Source organism: Microtus ochrogaster, linkage group LG3 (genome assembly GCF_000317375.1).
Source record: "Microtus ochrogaster isolate Prairie Vole_2 linkage group LG3, MicOch1.0, whole genome shotgun sequence".
In the NCBI taxonomy this organism is placed as follows: Eukaryota; Metazoa; Chordata; class Mammalia; order Rodentia; family Cricetidae; genus Microtus; species Microtus ochrogaster.
In genome coordinates this window covers 35,966,118-35,982,706 of record NC_022029.1, presented here as the reverse complement: position 1 = coordinate 35,982,706, position 16,589 = coordinate 35,966,118, and the positions used below count along the sequence as shown (strand labels likewise).

At 43.3% G+C, this 16,589-nt stretch overlaps 2 protein-coding genes across 5 annotated transcripts in view; one reads left to right on the top strand and one right to left on the bottom strand.

Moving 5' to 3' along the window:
- Nucleotides 1-12,730, bottom strand: part of Dhx57 (DExH-box helicase 57) — a 55,479-nt gene extending 42,749 nt beyond the window's left edge. Inside the window, exons 1-3 of one of the 4 annotated variants that reach the window (XM_005360759.3) lie at nucleotides 12,641-12,730; nucleotides 6,293-6,516; nucleotides 1,971-2,129 (exon numbers count right to left, since the gene is read on the bottom strand). In XM_005360759.3, coding sequence (XP_005360816.1) covers nucleotides 1,971-2,129; nucleotides 6,293-6,510 — 377 coding nt within the window. In that variant the 5' untranslated portion in view covers nucleotides 6,511-6,516; nucleotides 12,641-12,730. The other 3 variants (XM_026785956.1, XM_026785957.1, XM_026785958.1) reach the window with 3 other exon arrangements.
- Morn2 (MORN repeat containing 2) overlaps nucleotides 12,548-16,589 on the top strand; it is a 7,457-nt gene continuing 3,415 nt past the window's right edge. Inside the window, exons 1-4 of the mRNA XM_005360758.3 lie at nucleotides 12,548-12,790; nucleotides 12,840-12,924; nucleotides 15,662-15,715; nucleotides 16,084-16,190. Of these exons, the coding sequence (XP_005360815.2) occupies nucleotides 12,548-12,790; nucleotides 12,840-12,924; nucleotides 15,662-15,715; nucleotides 16,084-16,190 (489 nt within the window). The remainder of the gene's footprint in view (nucleotides 12,791-12,839; nucleotides 12,925-15,661; nucleotides 15,716-16,083; nucleotides 16,191-16,589) is intronic.

The following is a 16,589-nucleotide window of genomic DNA, read 5'->3' as shown; positions in this document are numbered from 1 at the left end:
CTAGGTAAACACATGCCATCAGGGGAAGAGTCGTTCCTAGGTAAACACAGGCCATCAGGGGAAGAGTAGTTCCTAGGTAAACACATGCCATCAGGCCTAGGTAAAGCTGTCTATAGAAACAAATTCTACAGAGTGTCTCAATAACCCTGCTATATATTACTGGAGTCCCCATTTTTCCAATGATCAATTGAACCTCAGAGGTAAGGTTACCCAGAAAGGATCAACAAGATTTTCACCCTAGACTTCTAAGCCCAGAGCTGAAGGGGAAGCCCCAGCCACTCACCTTGTTTGTAGGGCGTGATCCGCTTAGGCTAATATTTACTTATAAAATCTTGCGGGTGTGCTTCCAGCCTCCTCTTTGTTTTATCCTGTGCTTCACGGGAACTCTGGTTTTGTAAGTCCCCCTTTTCTTACCTTTATTAAAGCTGAATATTTTATAATAAAGCTAGTCTGGTTAATTCTATCGACCACACGCCAACACAGAGCCTGCACTCTTATCCACAGAAGCCATCTCTTGCTCTACTTATTCGGAGATACTATCCCTATCTTTTTCCTAGGTCTGAGGTCTGAGACAGAACATTCATATTCTCTCTCTCTCTCTCTCTCTCTCTTTCTCTCGACAGGGTTTCTCTGTAGCTTTGGAGCCTATTCTAGACCTAGCTCTTGTAGACTAGGCTGGCCTCGAACTCACAGAGGTCTGTCTGCCTCTGCTTCCAGAGTGCTGGGAATAAAGGTGTGCGCCACCAGCGCCTGGCTGACAAAACATTTCTACTCCTGACTGGCCCTCACTAGTTCTATGAAAGGATTTATTCATTTATTGAACTGTTCAGGAAAGAGCCTAGCAAACCACTCATGATTTCTAGCAAGCATAAAAAAAATGAGCAAACCTCTTCAACTGATGATGTAACACACAGAGCAGTTAAAGTGCAGAGTTAGAGAGGAGGCAGCTAAGATCTCAGAGTGAGCTGGGTAGTGGTGGCGGAGGAAGCGGAGGCAGGTGATCTCTGTGAGTTCGAGACCAGAGTGGTCTACAGGGTGAGTTCCAGGACAGGCTCCAAAGCCACACAGAAAAACTGTCCTCAAAACCAAACCAAACCAAACCAAAACAAAACAAAAAGATTTCAGTATAGTGAAAGCTCTTTCGCTTGGGCAGAAGGTACAATATTAAAGCTTGATCTAGGAACTGGAGAGATGGCTCAGTGGTTAAGAACACTGGCTGCTCTTCCAGCACCCACAGGGCAGCTCACGAGTCTGTGACTCTAGTTCTAAGGACTCTGACCCTTCTGGCCTTTTCCGGTACCAGTCCTGCAGGGGTGCTAGACAACGCGGGCACTCCAGCCAAATCCATAAGAAAAGGACAACAACAACTTCTCTTGCTGGGGGTTGGTGGGTGGGAATGCTGAGGCAGGAGGACTGCAATGAGTCTGAAGCCAGCCTGGGCTGCGTTAGCAAGAACTTGCCTCAATATTTGCTCTTAGAACAAGTCTCCTACTTGCTCACACAGATTTTTAGTTGGAATGTTTTCAACAAAGCACCAACAACCCATGTTAGCAAGGGCCTGGAGAAAAAACTGAGGCAATCCGTGTTACTGCTCAGGGTGGGGCGAGACATACTCGCTCTAAAACTGCCGCTGGGTAAATTGCTCTGCTATTTCTTTGGCCTCACTTTCAGCTAAAGCACGCTGAAAGTGTACAGTTGCATAGGCTTACACCAGCAGTTCTGCGGGGTCACAAACTGCTGCATGTCAGCATATCAGACATTCTGCAAATCATAACAGCAGCAAAGTTACAGTTATGAAGTTGCGATGGAATAATTTTATGGTTGGGGGTCGCTACAACATGAGGAACTGTTTTAAAGGGTCACAGCATTAGGAAGAACCACTCCACACTGATCCAGCACCCAAAGCTGAACAGGCGTCTGCACTGTCAGTGTGTTCTTAGTATAAAATGTACTCAAATAAGATACTTTACTCAGATTCTGCGTCCACATCCTGTTCCTGAAGGTCTCTGAGAAGGGCTTTCACCTTCTCCTGGTTCTCTGACGTCATGTGCAGCGTCTGGAGGGGCACTTTGGCTCTGGGCTTCCACTTAGGCCGTGGCTCTGCTTTGCTCTTGTTATTGTCATTGGGCCTGAATTAAAATCACACGTTCATAAGCAAAACTTTGATACACTCATTAGAGTTCCTACACACACACACATACACACACACACACACACACACACACACACACACACACGGACAGCAGATGGCGTCAAATGTGGAGAATGCATTTTCTACAGTATCTACTGGATTTTCCCCAAACTCCTTTAATCTGCAAAGTTCTCGGCCTGTTCTCTGACTGACATTTTTAAGAGTGCAATCTACTACCTTACAGAAAGCCTCATCACCTGTATTTGTTTCATTTCTTCAGAATTTGTGGGTCTTTTTTTTGGGAGGGGGGGTTACATGCTCTTACCTCACAGACACTTATCCACACATCCCTATACTTTACCCTCTTCCTGTTTGTTTGCTTTTCAGACAGGTCTGGTGGCATAGGCTGGGGTCAACTAGCTATGTAGCCACGGACACCTGGGCTGATCCTCTGGCCTGCCTCTGCCTCCCTCGTGCTGGGACAGTGGTGTGGTCCACTGTGCTGCCTCCATCCTTGATCTTAGAGTCCATCCTTCCATTTGGACACTATGTCCCAAACTCCCCATCTCCTCCAGTGACTCATCCAGCAGTTATCCCCACATAATTCTTACTTATCTCACCTTACCTTGCATGGGGCTCAAATGGCCCCAAGGAAAAGATCCAATCTCCCTGGTGTCAGAAAGCCATATACTAAAGTGTGGTCAGAGTGACTGAAATGTTACACACCCCTTTTTCAAATTCTCTGTGGTTTTCTATGTTACCCAAAGCAAAAGCCCAAACCACACTAACGACCCCGGGCCACTACAGTAGAGCTTCTCTGCTGACTGCCCTGGCCCATCCGCTCTGCCACATGGCTTCTCTGCATTCCCCAGCCTTCTAAGTGCAGCCCTGGCCCAGGGCCTTCCAAGTTGCTCCAGCTCCTCTGCCTTGAATGTTTCTCTCAGACAGGCTCATTGCTTGCCCTTTACCTCTCTTCTTGTCCTTGTTCAAATGATACCTTTTAGAGAGCTTCAACACGACAGCAACTCAATTCTGGTGTTTTATCCACACATTACCCTGCTGTGGAATATTAGCTGAAGATGTGTCACATCTGTTTATGCTGTGCAATACTTGTTTAATGATACAAAGATGGGCTGCATCCTTTTATGTTGCAGTTGTGTGACTCTGTAAAGCTGTGTTACTTAAACACCTGAACAGCTGAACAGCCAATAGCTGGGCAGGAGAGAGGCATAGGTGGGGCTGGCGGGCAGAGAGAATAAATAGGAGGAGAAGTCTAGGCTTGAGAGAGAAGAAAAGAGAAGGGAAAAAAGATACAGACTAAAGAAAGGTAAAAAGCCCAGAGGAAACGGTAGTTAAAGAGAATAGGGATAACTTCAGTCAGAAAAACTGGCTAGAAAGCTAAGGCCGGGCGTTTGTAAGAATAAGTCCCTGAGCATTTGTCTGGGAACAGGTGGTCCCCGCATGGGAAACAACTAGGACACCACCGCACACTGCTTCCTTCACTGCTCCTCATGGCACTTACTGCCTCTGCCACGCTCACGGCCCTTCTCTCTTTTATGGAGAGAATGACAATGTTTTACTTATTGCTACAATTCTAGTCTGTAAAACATTACCCAGAACAAAGAAGGCACTTGGTAAATGGCTGTGAATATCTGAACATTTAACACTCTAAGACCTATCATGTATGAACTTTGAAAAAAAAGATCTGCATTGCACTCAGACGTTAGGTCTTGAGCTAGCAGAGGTAAGGTGAAAACAGACTTTGAAATTACTCTGAAAAAGCCAGTGACTTATGGCTCTTCCCAGTAGAAGCTGAGGGAATGAAGAACCGCTGTGAGCTCTAGGCTAGCCTGGGCTACAGTGCAACCTTGTCTACCACCATCCCAGACAAAGAAATTACAATTACTCCTTCATATGCCATTATTTGAGAGATATATTGTTCTTAATATGTTTATAATGTCTCAAATAACTTTTATTTTATTTTGTTTTTGAGACAGGGTCTGTAGACCAGGCTGACCTCAAACTCACAGAGATCCACTTGCCTCTGCCTCTTGAGTGCTGGGATTAAAGGCGTGCACTACTACTGCCCAGCTCTGTTTTTGTTTTTTCTTTTCCTTTCTTCTTTCTTTCTTTCTTTCTTTCTTTCTTTCTTTCTTTCTTTCTTTCTTCTTTCTTTCTTCTTTCTTTCTTTCTTTCTTTCTTTCTTTCTTTCTTTCTTTCTTTCTTTCTTTCTTTCTTTCGAGAATGGAAAAACATGTAGATTCTCTGGGGAGACAAGTGACAATTGAGCTATTTTAGTGAACATGTATGAAGAACATATGTTTAAAATTCTACAATCACAGACTCATTGCAGCAATTGATCTGGTTTAAGCAACTTAACTTCAATTTGTTTCTCTTTTTCTTCTTTTCTGAATGCATACAGTTGAATTCACTTAGGTTAAAAGTATGCATGGCCTTATGATATCATCAAATCTTGCATTCACTTATACTCCTTTCTTACTAATATTCAGACGAGCAATTCCTGTGAATATGTTTATGTGTGTGGTGGTTCTAATGGAGTCTGTCCACCTCTAAGAATCCCATATACAACTTAGTACAGTTTAGGAGTCAAAGGGAATTTTATACTTATATTAGGCACATTTACTTTTTGTTTATTCGTTTGTTTTCTTAGACAAGGTTTCTCTGTGTAGCTCTGGCTGTCCTGGAACTTGCTCTGTAGACCAGGCTGGCCTCAAACTCAAGAGACCCACCTGCCTCTGCCTCCCAAGAGCTGGGATTAAAGGTGTGCGCCACCATTACCTGGCTAAATTTATTTCTCAAACGCTTTTTAGACTTACTAGAATTCTGTCTATTCATTAATTAAAAGCTGGATACAAGGGAAGTTGCCTATGCACCACATGAAATGCCATCAGATGATGTCTGATCTAGCTGGACAATATGGAACCCATCAACTAGAAAGACAAAGTCAGATTGCATTTTGGGCTATTTGATTTTAACATCAACCTATGAAGTCTACAGAATGCTTTTTTTGTTGTTCTTTGTTTTGTTTTTTGATTGTTTGGTTTTGTTTTTCAAGATAGGATTTCTCTGTAGCTTTGGAGCCTGTCATGGAACTAGCTCTATGTAGACCAGGTTGGCCTAGAACTCACAGAGATCCACCTGCCTCTGCCTCCCAAGTGCTGGGAGTATAGGTGTGAGCCACCACCGCTCGGCTTTGTTTTGTTTTTTGAGACAGGGTTTCTCTGTAGCTTTGGAGCCTGTCCTGGAACTAGCTCTATGTAGACCAGGCTGGCCTCGAACTCACAGAGATCCACCTTCCTCTGCCTCCTGAGTGCTGGGATTAAAGGGGTGCATTACCACCGCCTTTAGACTGTAGACTTCTGGCAGTCTACAGAAAGCTTAAGATTTTAAACTTTGCTGTACTTTTAGCTCATCTAGTGTTTACTCTTCTATAAACATTTAACTCAATGAATGGTAACATTATATTCAGTCCAGTGTTATAACGTAGTTAAGGTCGGTCAGAATTTAACCTACTTAAAAAAAAAAAGTTGTGATTTACCACCATGCTTTAAAAAGGTTATAAAGAAAGCCAGGCGGCAGTGGTGCATACCTTTAATCCCAGCACTCAGAAGGCAGAGGCAGGTGAATCTCTGTGAGTTCAAGACCAGACCAGCCTGGTCTACAGACCTAGTTCCAGGACAGTCAGGGCTACAAAGAGAAACCCTGTCTCAAACAAAACAAAACAAAACAAAACAAAACAAAACAAAACAAAACAAAACAAAAACCCAAACCAAACCAAACCAAAAAACAAAAAGTTATAAAAAGAGGGGCTACAGAAATTCAGAAGAGAATTAACTGGACCAGAATTACTCATTCCAACCCCCTTCTTGGCTGTACTACATATTAGGGATCGAAACTGTTTCTGTATCTGAACATTCCAAAAGTACAACAAAAGGCTGGCAAAACGTTCCACTGGGTAAAGGTGCCCGTGACCAAGTCTGATGGGCAGAGTTTGATCCCTAGTGTAATATTCCTAACACCTAGGACCCATCATGGTAGAAGGGAAGACCCAGCTCCCACGAGATGTCCTTTATCTCCACATGCACACCACAACACACATGCCAACAGCACACAAATAGGATGTAGGAAATGCGCAATGACCTGGGTGGGTGCTTCGATTCAGTGAAGACACAGAAGTCATCGCCATCGTCCCAAATCCTGCTTGAGGCCTTTCTACCGCCGCCGCCGCCGCCACCACCACCGCCACAGCCGCCCCCGTGAGATTTATTCGCGTGACCCCTGCCTCCTCTTCCTCCTCTAGAAGATCCCTTTCCATCCCCTTTGCCTGGCTTGCCTTTTCTTCTTATGGAAGAACTCATTTTCACCTGAAAGACAAAAAATGAATATAGAAACCATAAACCACATAAATATAGTAGTGGATAAAATCCGCTTTAAAGAAATAAAAATCAACATTTTACATGGGTGAGGTTAGGGGCAGAATGGTTAAATTGCTTCACATAATTTTTTTAAAACAAATACATGTACCTTAGAACTAATATTTAGCAAATTTCTCTGACCAAGAATGTACATCAGAGACACATGGAGGAAGTTAAACACACAGACATGCCTTTAATCCCAGCATTTGGGGAGCAGAGGCGGGTGGATCTCTGAGTTTGAGGCTGGTCTACCTGGTGAGTTCCAAGACAGCCAGGGCTACACAGAGAAACCCTGTTTCAGAAACAATACAAAATAAAAAGATGTATACAATAGACTATAGAGAAATCATCAAAAATGCAGTAGAACATATTTAATGACTAATTAAAAAAGAAAGCAGGACAGAGTAAAGTAGAAACAAAGGTACAGATACAAGACATAGTTAACAACAACAAGAATGTTATGATAGACATAACTCCCATTATCTCAATTATAACAATAAATGTGAATGGAATAAATAATCCAGTCAAAAGATCGTCAGGCTCATTCTTTTTTTTTTTTTAAGAAAGGAACCATAAAGTCAAAGATACAAACAAAAGGATGAAAAAGATGAGTTAAATATATGAAAATTTATGTTCCAGATATATTATGTACCAATAAAAAATTACAGGAAAGGAAGAAGAACTATGTGAATATCAGATGAAATAGACTTTAGAACAAAAAAAATGTTACTTGAAATAAAAAAGATACAACATAATGATAAGGAAGATATAACAATTATAAGATATTTGTACCTAACAATAAAGCACCCAAATTCACAAGGCAACAACTATAAGAAATGGAGAAACAGATATTCAGTAACAGTAGCACCCACTTCCCATGATGGTAGAACAGTTGAGGATCAACAAGGAAAGAACTCTTTCTCTCTCCCTCTCTCTGAGACAGGATTTCTCTGTGTAGTTCTAGCTGTCCTGGAACTCATTTTGCAGATGAGACTGGCCTCAAACTCAAACTCAATCCGCCTGCTTCTGCTCCCTGAGTGCTGGAATTAAAGGCGGCTACTGCAATACATTTTTTTAAAGACAGGGTTTCTTTGTGTAGCATTGGCTGTCCTAGAACTAACTCTGTAGACCAGGCTGTCCTCAAACACACAGAGATCTGCCTGCCTCTGCCTCCCAAGTGCTAGGATTAAAGGCGTAGGCCACCACCACCCGGCCTATCTTAATACATTTTTAGAAGATAGAAATAATACAAAACATGCTCTGCCACTAAAATAAAATGAAATTAATAACTAAAACAGGCACAAACTGGTCAACTCACAAATATATGGAAATTAAAACCAGATCTCTTGGCATTTTTAATTCATATTTTATGTATGTATAGAGTGTTTGCCTTCCTCTCCTACAACTAGAAAGCTCTTTGGAGGCAGCAACTCTGCCTACTTTGACTGCCACTGTACCTCGAGGATATGTATTATCTCACAGAAAGCAGGAGTTAGACATGTACTGGGGTGTGAATGACTGAAGGTTAATGCATAATTTCTGTGAGAATGAGGATTCACTCATTAATCTGTCTATCCTACAAATACTTATTTAACATTTATGTGCCAGATCTTGGGGATTTAACAGCTAAAACAAAATTCATGCCTTGTGAAGATTACTTTCTGGAGGGTATGGTAGATAATAAATGGATAATCAACTAAGTCTGTTTTCCTCTGCTATAACAGAATACCTAAGATTGAGTAATTTACAAAGAATAAAGGTTTAATTTGGGCTCACAGTTCTGAGGGTTAGGAAGTCCAAAACACAATGCATCTCAGCAGATGACAGTCAAGAGCCTTGTAATAGGTCTTGGCAGGGCAGAAGAGAAGAGAGGCAAGAAGGCTTAAGGAAGAGGCAAAATAAGAGGGATTGCTTTGCTTTATAATTAACTATTTCATGAGAATGATTTCTTTCCCCTGAGGTATCAATTTCTTTCAATTACCTAATACTGGTAATCAATTTCTTTTTTTTTTTAAATATTTATTTATTTATTTACTTATTACGTATACAACATTCTGTTTGTGTGTATGCCTGCAGGCCAGAAGAGGGCACCAGACCTTATTACAGATGGTTGTGAGCCACCATGTGGTTGCTGGGAATTGAACTCAGGACCTTTGGAAGAGCAGGCAATGCTCTTAACCACTGAGCCATCTCTCCAGCCCCACTGGTAATCAATTTCAACATGAGTATTTTGTTTGTTTGTTTGTTTTGAGACAGAGTTTCTCTATGTAACCCTCCCTGGCTGTCCTGGATCTCTCTCTGTAGACCAAGTTGGCCTTGAACTCACAGAGATCTGCCTGCCTCTGCCTCCTGAGTGCTGGGATTAAAGACATGTGCCACCACTGCCAGCTCAACACAAGTTTTTGAGGGGACAAATAATATCCAAACTACAGCAACAAAGAAATGGTTGCTCTCCGCAGGTGGAAGATGCCCTGCTGCTGAAGATGCCATGCACTTCAGACACAGTGCCCAGAGGAGCTGAGCTGGATCTGACTGAAAGCTTCCTCCCTGAGGACTAGCTTTCGTGGTTCCAGAAAGAACCATGCAAGCTTCCATGAGAAGCAAATAGTATTACCCAGCTTCAACATCTATGAAATACAACAACCAGCAAGCACAACAACGCTATAAGGCAATAGTGGCATGCATACCTTGGTGGTAACCGACAGCTCTCTGATTGGAGTCAAAGCCTGATCAACAAAGGGGAAATCATGTCTGATACTGGAAACTTAGCCAATTACCCAGGGTCAGTGAAGTCATGAATCTTAGACAGGAATCTACAACTACCCCTTAACTAAATTAACATACTTTCTAACTACATTTAAAATATCTATACTCATAGGTAAGTGTAGCTCTTGACAGACTGCCTTGGTTGTAAACACAGATTTACTATGAGGTTACAGCTGGCCTTGCTCAAACCATTATTGATGAGCCACGGGAAGGAAATGTTTTGCTGAGACAGCCAGTCTCCCAAGATAGGTTGTCACCATTGAGATAATACCAGAAGGATGCGAACTCACATATAGCCCCCCTGAAGCTGCATTAACGTCCTCACCCCCAAGTCTCTATTTAAAGCCCAAGTAGTCCCTTTCCTTCTCACAGACACCTCTTTCCTGTAGGAGAGTGTCTGTCCTTTGTTGTTTGAAATGAACAGTCTCATCGGATGAGGTCAGACTCTGGTCCCTTTCTGCCTTCTTTCTCTTTACTATGAGCTCTGAACTCTAACAGTTCTCATCCCCTTATCAAAGAGACCTCTTTTTGCAACAGACAAAACCATGACAGAAAATTACAATTGATTTGAAATACAAAGAACAAGAGATGGGGGGGGAGAGGCAGAAATTTTTAATAAAAAAATTTTAATAAAAAAAAACATAAAAAAAAGAACAAGAGATTGTGCAGTGCACGGTCCCAGCCAGTATACCTGTAACACAATTCCTGCTCCTTAGATTCAGGGCTCATTGTGCAAGGCCAGAAAGACTGAAAGAACAAGAGGAACAGGAACTTTGCCGTGAAATTGTGTCTCCTAGAAAAGCCAGAGGCTACACCCATGAAGTTTCATCAATATGGCTGCCTAGATAAGACCTAACAATAACAACACCAACGGACATGCTAACACAGGAAGACAGACATGCTAACACAGAAAGACAGACATGCTAACACAGAAAGATGAAAGCTCACAGGCCTCTACCCTGTACAAGGAACTACATGCAACTGGGAAAACTGAGAGTGGGGGAAATGGTTTTCCTCAGGGAAGAGCCCCCCAACTGGTTATTCAAAACCAAGTGGTCAGCTTTGAGGTCATATTCACGCAAGTAATATTATATGGACTGAGAAGGTTGTATTTACTCATTTAGGAATATATATATATGTGTGTGTGTGTGCGTGTGTATATATACATATACATAAAGCATATGTACGCATCTAACAACAATAAAATAAAAAGTCATGAATTTAAGAGACAGCAAGGGAGGTACAAAGAGGGGCTGGAGGGAGGAAAAGGATGAAGGGTGGTGAAATTACAATTTCAAAAAGCATAAAATTAGAAAAAACCAATGGAGGCTATTGGCTAATGGAGTATTGATGGATGCCTCTCCACCTAATACATGAACAAATGGAGAGAGCGAGCCATGAAATGTCTGGGAAAAAAATGTTTTGAGTAGCAGCAATGACAGAGGCAAAGGTTTCAAATCTAGAACATCAATCAGAGGCCCTGGGGCTGGATGTCAGGGTAAGGCAGGGTATATATATGAAGAAAAACCACGACCTCAGTTAGGAAATGAGTATAGTTATCCAGATGAGCAGGGGGAAACATGCAATGATTTAAAAACTGGGGGAGGAAGCATAAGCTGTTTACACCGGAACTCCATTGGCTGTAGATAGGAGGGGCAGGGCAGTGCAAAAGTGTCTGTGGCAGGGAGACTTTGTGGCAGGAGAGGATGCTAACTTCTAAGAAATGAGCGTTGTTTCTGGTTTGGGTTAACAGTACAAAAAATGTATAGGTAAGAGGGTAATCCGGCCTCGGTGGAATGCTATGCAAGCATTTGAGTCACACTTTCAAGACAGTCTTTCCGATAACTGAAAGTTTATCTCCTCTACTACATCCTCTCGCCTTAGCAGTGGTACCTGATGCCAGCCTGATTTAGGTTAGCAACAGTATCAGCTGGAGTGTGAAAGTTAGATAAAGATAGTGGTTTGGGATTTGAACCCAAGATTGGTTAGTTTTCCTATGAATGGCAGCTTCATAGTGAGTCGTTCATCAGCTAGTTCTGAAAAGAGTTTCTCCATGGCGGGTAGGACCCCCACGTGCCCAAACACATAAATACAGAAACAAAACAAATACTGCCCTTGAAATTTAAAATTTAAAACTCGCTGGGCAGTGGTGACACACGCCTTTAGTCCCAGTACTCTGGAAGCAGAGGCAGATGAATCTTTGAGTTCCAGGTCAGCCTCGTTTACAGAGTGAGTTCTAGGACAGCCGGGGCTACAAAGAGTCGGGGGAGGAGGATATTAAAACTCAAATTATTTTAATTTCTCTCTAACTCCAGATTCCTCCCAAGTAAGAATGTCTTAAGTCTAACTACAAGTTCTCTACAGACAGTGGTATATTCACATATGCTCACGAAAACGTAAGGGCATTAAAACGCTTAACAGGTCACTAAAAGAACGACACGAATTGAATTTTGTAATGCTGTACATATGAATAACTGCATATCTTTTTTTTTAATTGAGGAAGAAAGGAAAACATATACACATCAAACATCTCATCATCCAAACCACGCAGTCTGGTTCAGTTCATACACTGAGGAATGGTGAGAAAACTGCAAAAAGATTCCGTACTCAAGTAAAACAAGTTGCCTCACACCAACACACAAAAGGTTCCATTTCCAACTTGAGCTGTGATTTTTCTCACAAAAATCTGAGCCAAGATTTACTGATTATAGTGGCATCCGATACCACATTACCAGACGTTTTCTATAGAATACAAATGAGGTTGTGTAATCCACTATCTATCTAGTCTGGGAAGATTTAATCTTTCTTTACCATAGACACTGGACCTAAGTTTGGCTCTTAAAAGGATCCTTTGTTTCACACCCAAGTTTGGCTCCCACGTACTGTCAGCATCACCAAGCTGGGGTGATGAAAACTGAACCCACTCCACTTGCCTCCCAGGCAATCTCCGACTACTATGCATCACCCAGCTCCATTCAGATACCTAGTCATGCAAGGTTCCTTTCTTCAACATACATCTCCAACCCTTTCCCCCAAATAGTCCCTCGGGTCGCCACGGAGCCACAGACAGGAAATGGGGCTGGAGCCCCTCCAATCCAACCCTGTTCGGAGCCTCGGGCGTCACAACCTGGGCTGCAGGTCCCGGGGTCTCTGGGATCCTGCCGGTTCTGCTTCACTGGCCCGGGGTTGACGGGCAGGGACACATCGGGGCAGGATGGTCCTCGGATGTGATCACTGGAATGGAGGCGGCAGGTGGGCCTGGCAACCCAGACCCCTCACGGCCCGCACACGCCACGTCAGGCCGTACCTGGCTCGTAGCGTCGCCGGCCGCGGCACTCAGGAGGCGGCACCCTGGGTCGGGGTCCGAGCTGGGCTCGGCCTCCCTTCTCGGACCTCACCCGCAGCAGCCGCCCCGCCCAAGCGCCTTCTGATTGGCTCCTTGCGTGTCTGCTTCCGGGTGAGAGTTTGCCCGGTCGCCCCAGCAACCGAGCCCCGCTCTGTCCTAGCGCCCTGCTCGCTCGGAGGCTGCAGAGCTGGCGAGCCAGGGGGAATCGCAGAGTCGCGACAGTCTGTCTGAAACGTCTCCGTCAAGTGAGTGCACTTCCTCCGAGGCCGCTGGGGAAGGGCGCCTTTACCTGGAGCGATGGACCCGGAGCCAGCCGCCGCGTCCACACTGTGGTGCAGCGCCTCCGACAGCCCGGCCTCTGGGAATCCGGAGACGTGGCGTGGGCCTCCGAGTCTATCGTTGGTTCACTGTGTCTATGTTTCCTTTACGGTGCCAGACCGTAGCAATCACAGCGGTTCCTTGCTAGCTCACTTAATCCAGAGCCTTGAAAGTGGAAACGTCACCCCTTTATTTACAGATACTTTATTAGTTTCTGCAATCAAACGCACATAGATAGATTAAACCTTACATATTTAATACACTGAAGTGACCCCTGTATAGATGGAAAAGAAATTAAGCTTAATGTTTCTAGACTAATATGGCTGCTGATTTCTGCACAATGCCAACTCAACACCGGTAAAATGGGGTACCCCCCAAGTTGAAACCACTGCTAAAGTTTGAAAAATTCAAATTATATGTGTATATATATATCCTTATATAAACATATATATATATATATACCAATAATAGCAGTATGTTATGCATCGATAATAACAACTATTTTTCCAGAACCCGCAGTCATCTGAACAAAATTGTAGACGTCCAGCATCACCTTAAAAACAGAACAAACAGACAAAACCCACCGAACAACCAGAAAACAGCACAGGTTTGTGACTGCTGCGGTGCCGGCACCATATTTTTATTTTTTATTAGCCTCTCAATCATCTGGAAAGAAAACATCCTGAGTAATATCGTTACAGCCATCTTTGCAAAGCTGCTATTGCATCTTATAAAGCAGGACTAAGATATTTTTACATTCACAGAAGTCTGCTACATCGCTGCCCCACATCGGTAACACTAGAGGACACAAAAGGCCTCTGAGACTCGATTCCCGCAGACTTCCAGCAGAGGGCGTGAGAAAGCTCTGTAAAGCCATGTGCTCTAGTACAGGATTTTCTTTCAGTGGTGGCCCAGTATAAGGCACTGCTCTCTTATGAATATCAGCCAAAAACCATTATTAAAAGCAAACAAACAAAAAAAAAAAGGAAAATTTCCCCCCAAATAAGATTGTACAAGACCGAACTCATGAAACTGCACAAGACATGGATGGACATTTGAAGAGCGGTTGAGGACTTCCTCAGTTTCTTGTATAATGGGTTCTGTTTAGTAGCGTCCTGCTTAGCAGGCGCTTACTGGTTGCGCCTCAAGGGCCATTCATCCCCTAACTAGGCATTTTCTGGTAGTACTCAATACTGAGCATGGTGGTGGGATGAGAGACAGATGTAACTGCTCCATGGCTGCTGTTTTATTTGCAGTCACCAGAGACCAGACACAAAGGTTTCAAGAGGACCATGAGTTCTGAGACTAGAGGAGCTTAGGGACAAGAGCCAGTTCCAGGACAGGCTCCAAAACCACAGAGAAACCCTGTCTCCAAAAACCAAAAAAAAAAAAAAAAAGAGAGAGAGAGAGAGAGAGAGAGAGAAAAATAAAGACTGGGAAAGAGGCCGCATCTGAGCGAGGGCGACAGAATACCAATAGGTAGTGTCTACAGTTAGACACTAGCCTTCATGGCTTATATAGGCTCATCCACTTAGTGTAAGGATGAGGAGATTGAGCTGTGAGCCATTTGCCGTAGGCCAGAGAAATCTAGGAATCTAGGAAGTCTAATGCCGGAGCACGGACCACTGTATTCTGTGTCCAGCTCCAGAATGAGTGGTAATGCCTGCTTCAGGGAGCACAGCAGGCCTCCTGTGGGCCCCACAAGCAGATCTGGAACTCCGATAAGCATTGTTAAGCACTCAGAGCAGTTCTGTGTCTCTGTCATTTCACAGTTTCATACTTTGATTGTATCTGTTTCCATTTGAGAGCTGGGCTGACCCAAGGCTTTCTCCTAAGGCCCTGATTTATGGAGAGAGAACACAGCTCTTTGTCAAAACCAGGGGTATGCTTGGCAGAGCCAGTAATAGTCTAGGGCCGGGACCCTGGGAACTCCGCCCCCCCCAGGCTCTGATGTATAAAGAAAAAACATAGCTCCTCTCCAAAACTGAGAATATGCTTGGCAGAGATGGTAATGACCAGGGATCAGGGCCTTGGAGGAGCTGTGGCTTTGGAGCAAGATTCCCAACTCTTTCTAGCCTAAGGGGCTATGGTTATCAATCCCAAGGCCATATTCCTAACAATACAAAAGCAATAATATTTGGGGTAGGAGAGATGGTTCAGTGCTTAAGAGCACTTGTTGCTCTTGCAGAGGACCTGGGTTCAGTTCCTAGGACCTACGTGGTGGCTTACAACCATCTGTAACTCTGCTTTCAGGGGATCTTTTGCTCTCTTCTGACTTCTGAGGGCACCAGGCAGAGGTGCGATGCTCACACATACATTCAGGCAAAACACCCATACACATAAAACAAAAACAATTTTTTTTTCAAGACAGGGTCTACTTAGTGAGTTCCAAGCCACTAACTGGCTACATTGGTGAGATCCTGTCCCCACCAAAAAATGAATTTTCTACTAATAAAGTTTTAAGAAGTAAATAAAAATAGATCATCTATGCAAAATTATTTATTTTCTCAGGACCTCATACCAGACAATGGAAATGCCAGTCAGGAGGTGCTTGCACCCACGTGAAGAGAATTTACCTGAATAATGCTGAAAGCACACAGTTATTATAAGTTTTGTGACATTAAAATACTTAAATTTACCTTTGTTTTCTTCAATCTCTTAAAGCATCTTCAGAAGTATATAAGATCAAGTTTATATTTCCAAATGGCGACAAGTATGGTGAGCATGCATTTTAATTACCTTTTCATACAGAAAATTCCATAGTTTAGGATTTTGAAAACGAGACTCACTCACTTTATAAAACTATTATTGGCATATTATCTCACTTAAAGGGAATAACAGCCATCCCAATAGACATATAGACATTTAAATCAAAACTGTTCCATCTAGACAGGATGCCTTAGAACCACGGGGAATCTGTCCTCCATTCTGACTCCTTAGTTTTAGTCCTATGAAGCCGGAAAACCAAAGACCAAAGGAAACCCGCACATGGGTTGGGAGCGGTGGTGGATAGGCTTCTATGTGGCTGTTACATGGACCTAGTCCACGCCCCCCACTTCAAAGCCGCAGGCTCCTTTCCTCATTAGATGGTGACTGTACGAGGACATCTTCTGGGATCTACGAGAGAAACGGAACAGGCATCCACACCACTCCTGACGGGATTGTCTACACGGGAAGCTGGAAAGATGACAAGGTATTGTGATCGCCTTTCACTCTGCTGGTGGAGAAACCATCCCGTGGGTGAAGTGATTCTAAACGGTTCATTCTTGGTCAAATGCATTATTAAAGCTAGTTTAGCATCTCACAGCTGTAATGGCATTACGTAGGGGGCCGAGGATGAGGACCTCAGGTTTCTGGGCTATGTAGTGAGACCTGTGTGTACACTAGAGTCTATAGTGAAGATAAATGGTTTTACTTAGCATCTGTTACTCTATACATAATATTACGCTCATGAAGAGAGCTAATATTATCTTTCTCAGCTCCCATTCATTGAGTAAAGCCAAACACATTATTTTTTTCCATTTAACTTTAACAACTTTGTAAAATGGGTCCTATTAATACTATTTATTTATTTATTATGTATACAGTGTTC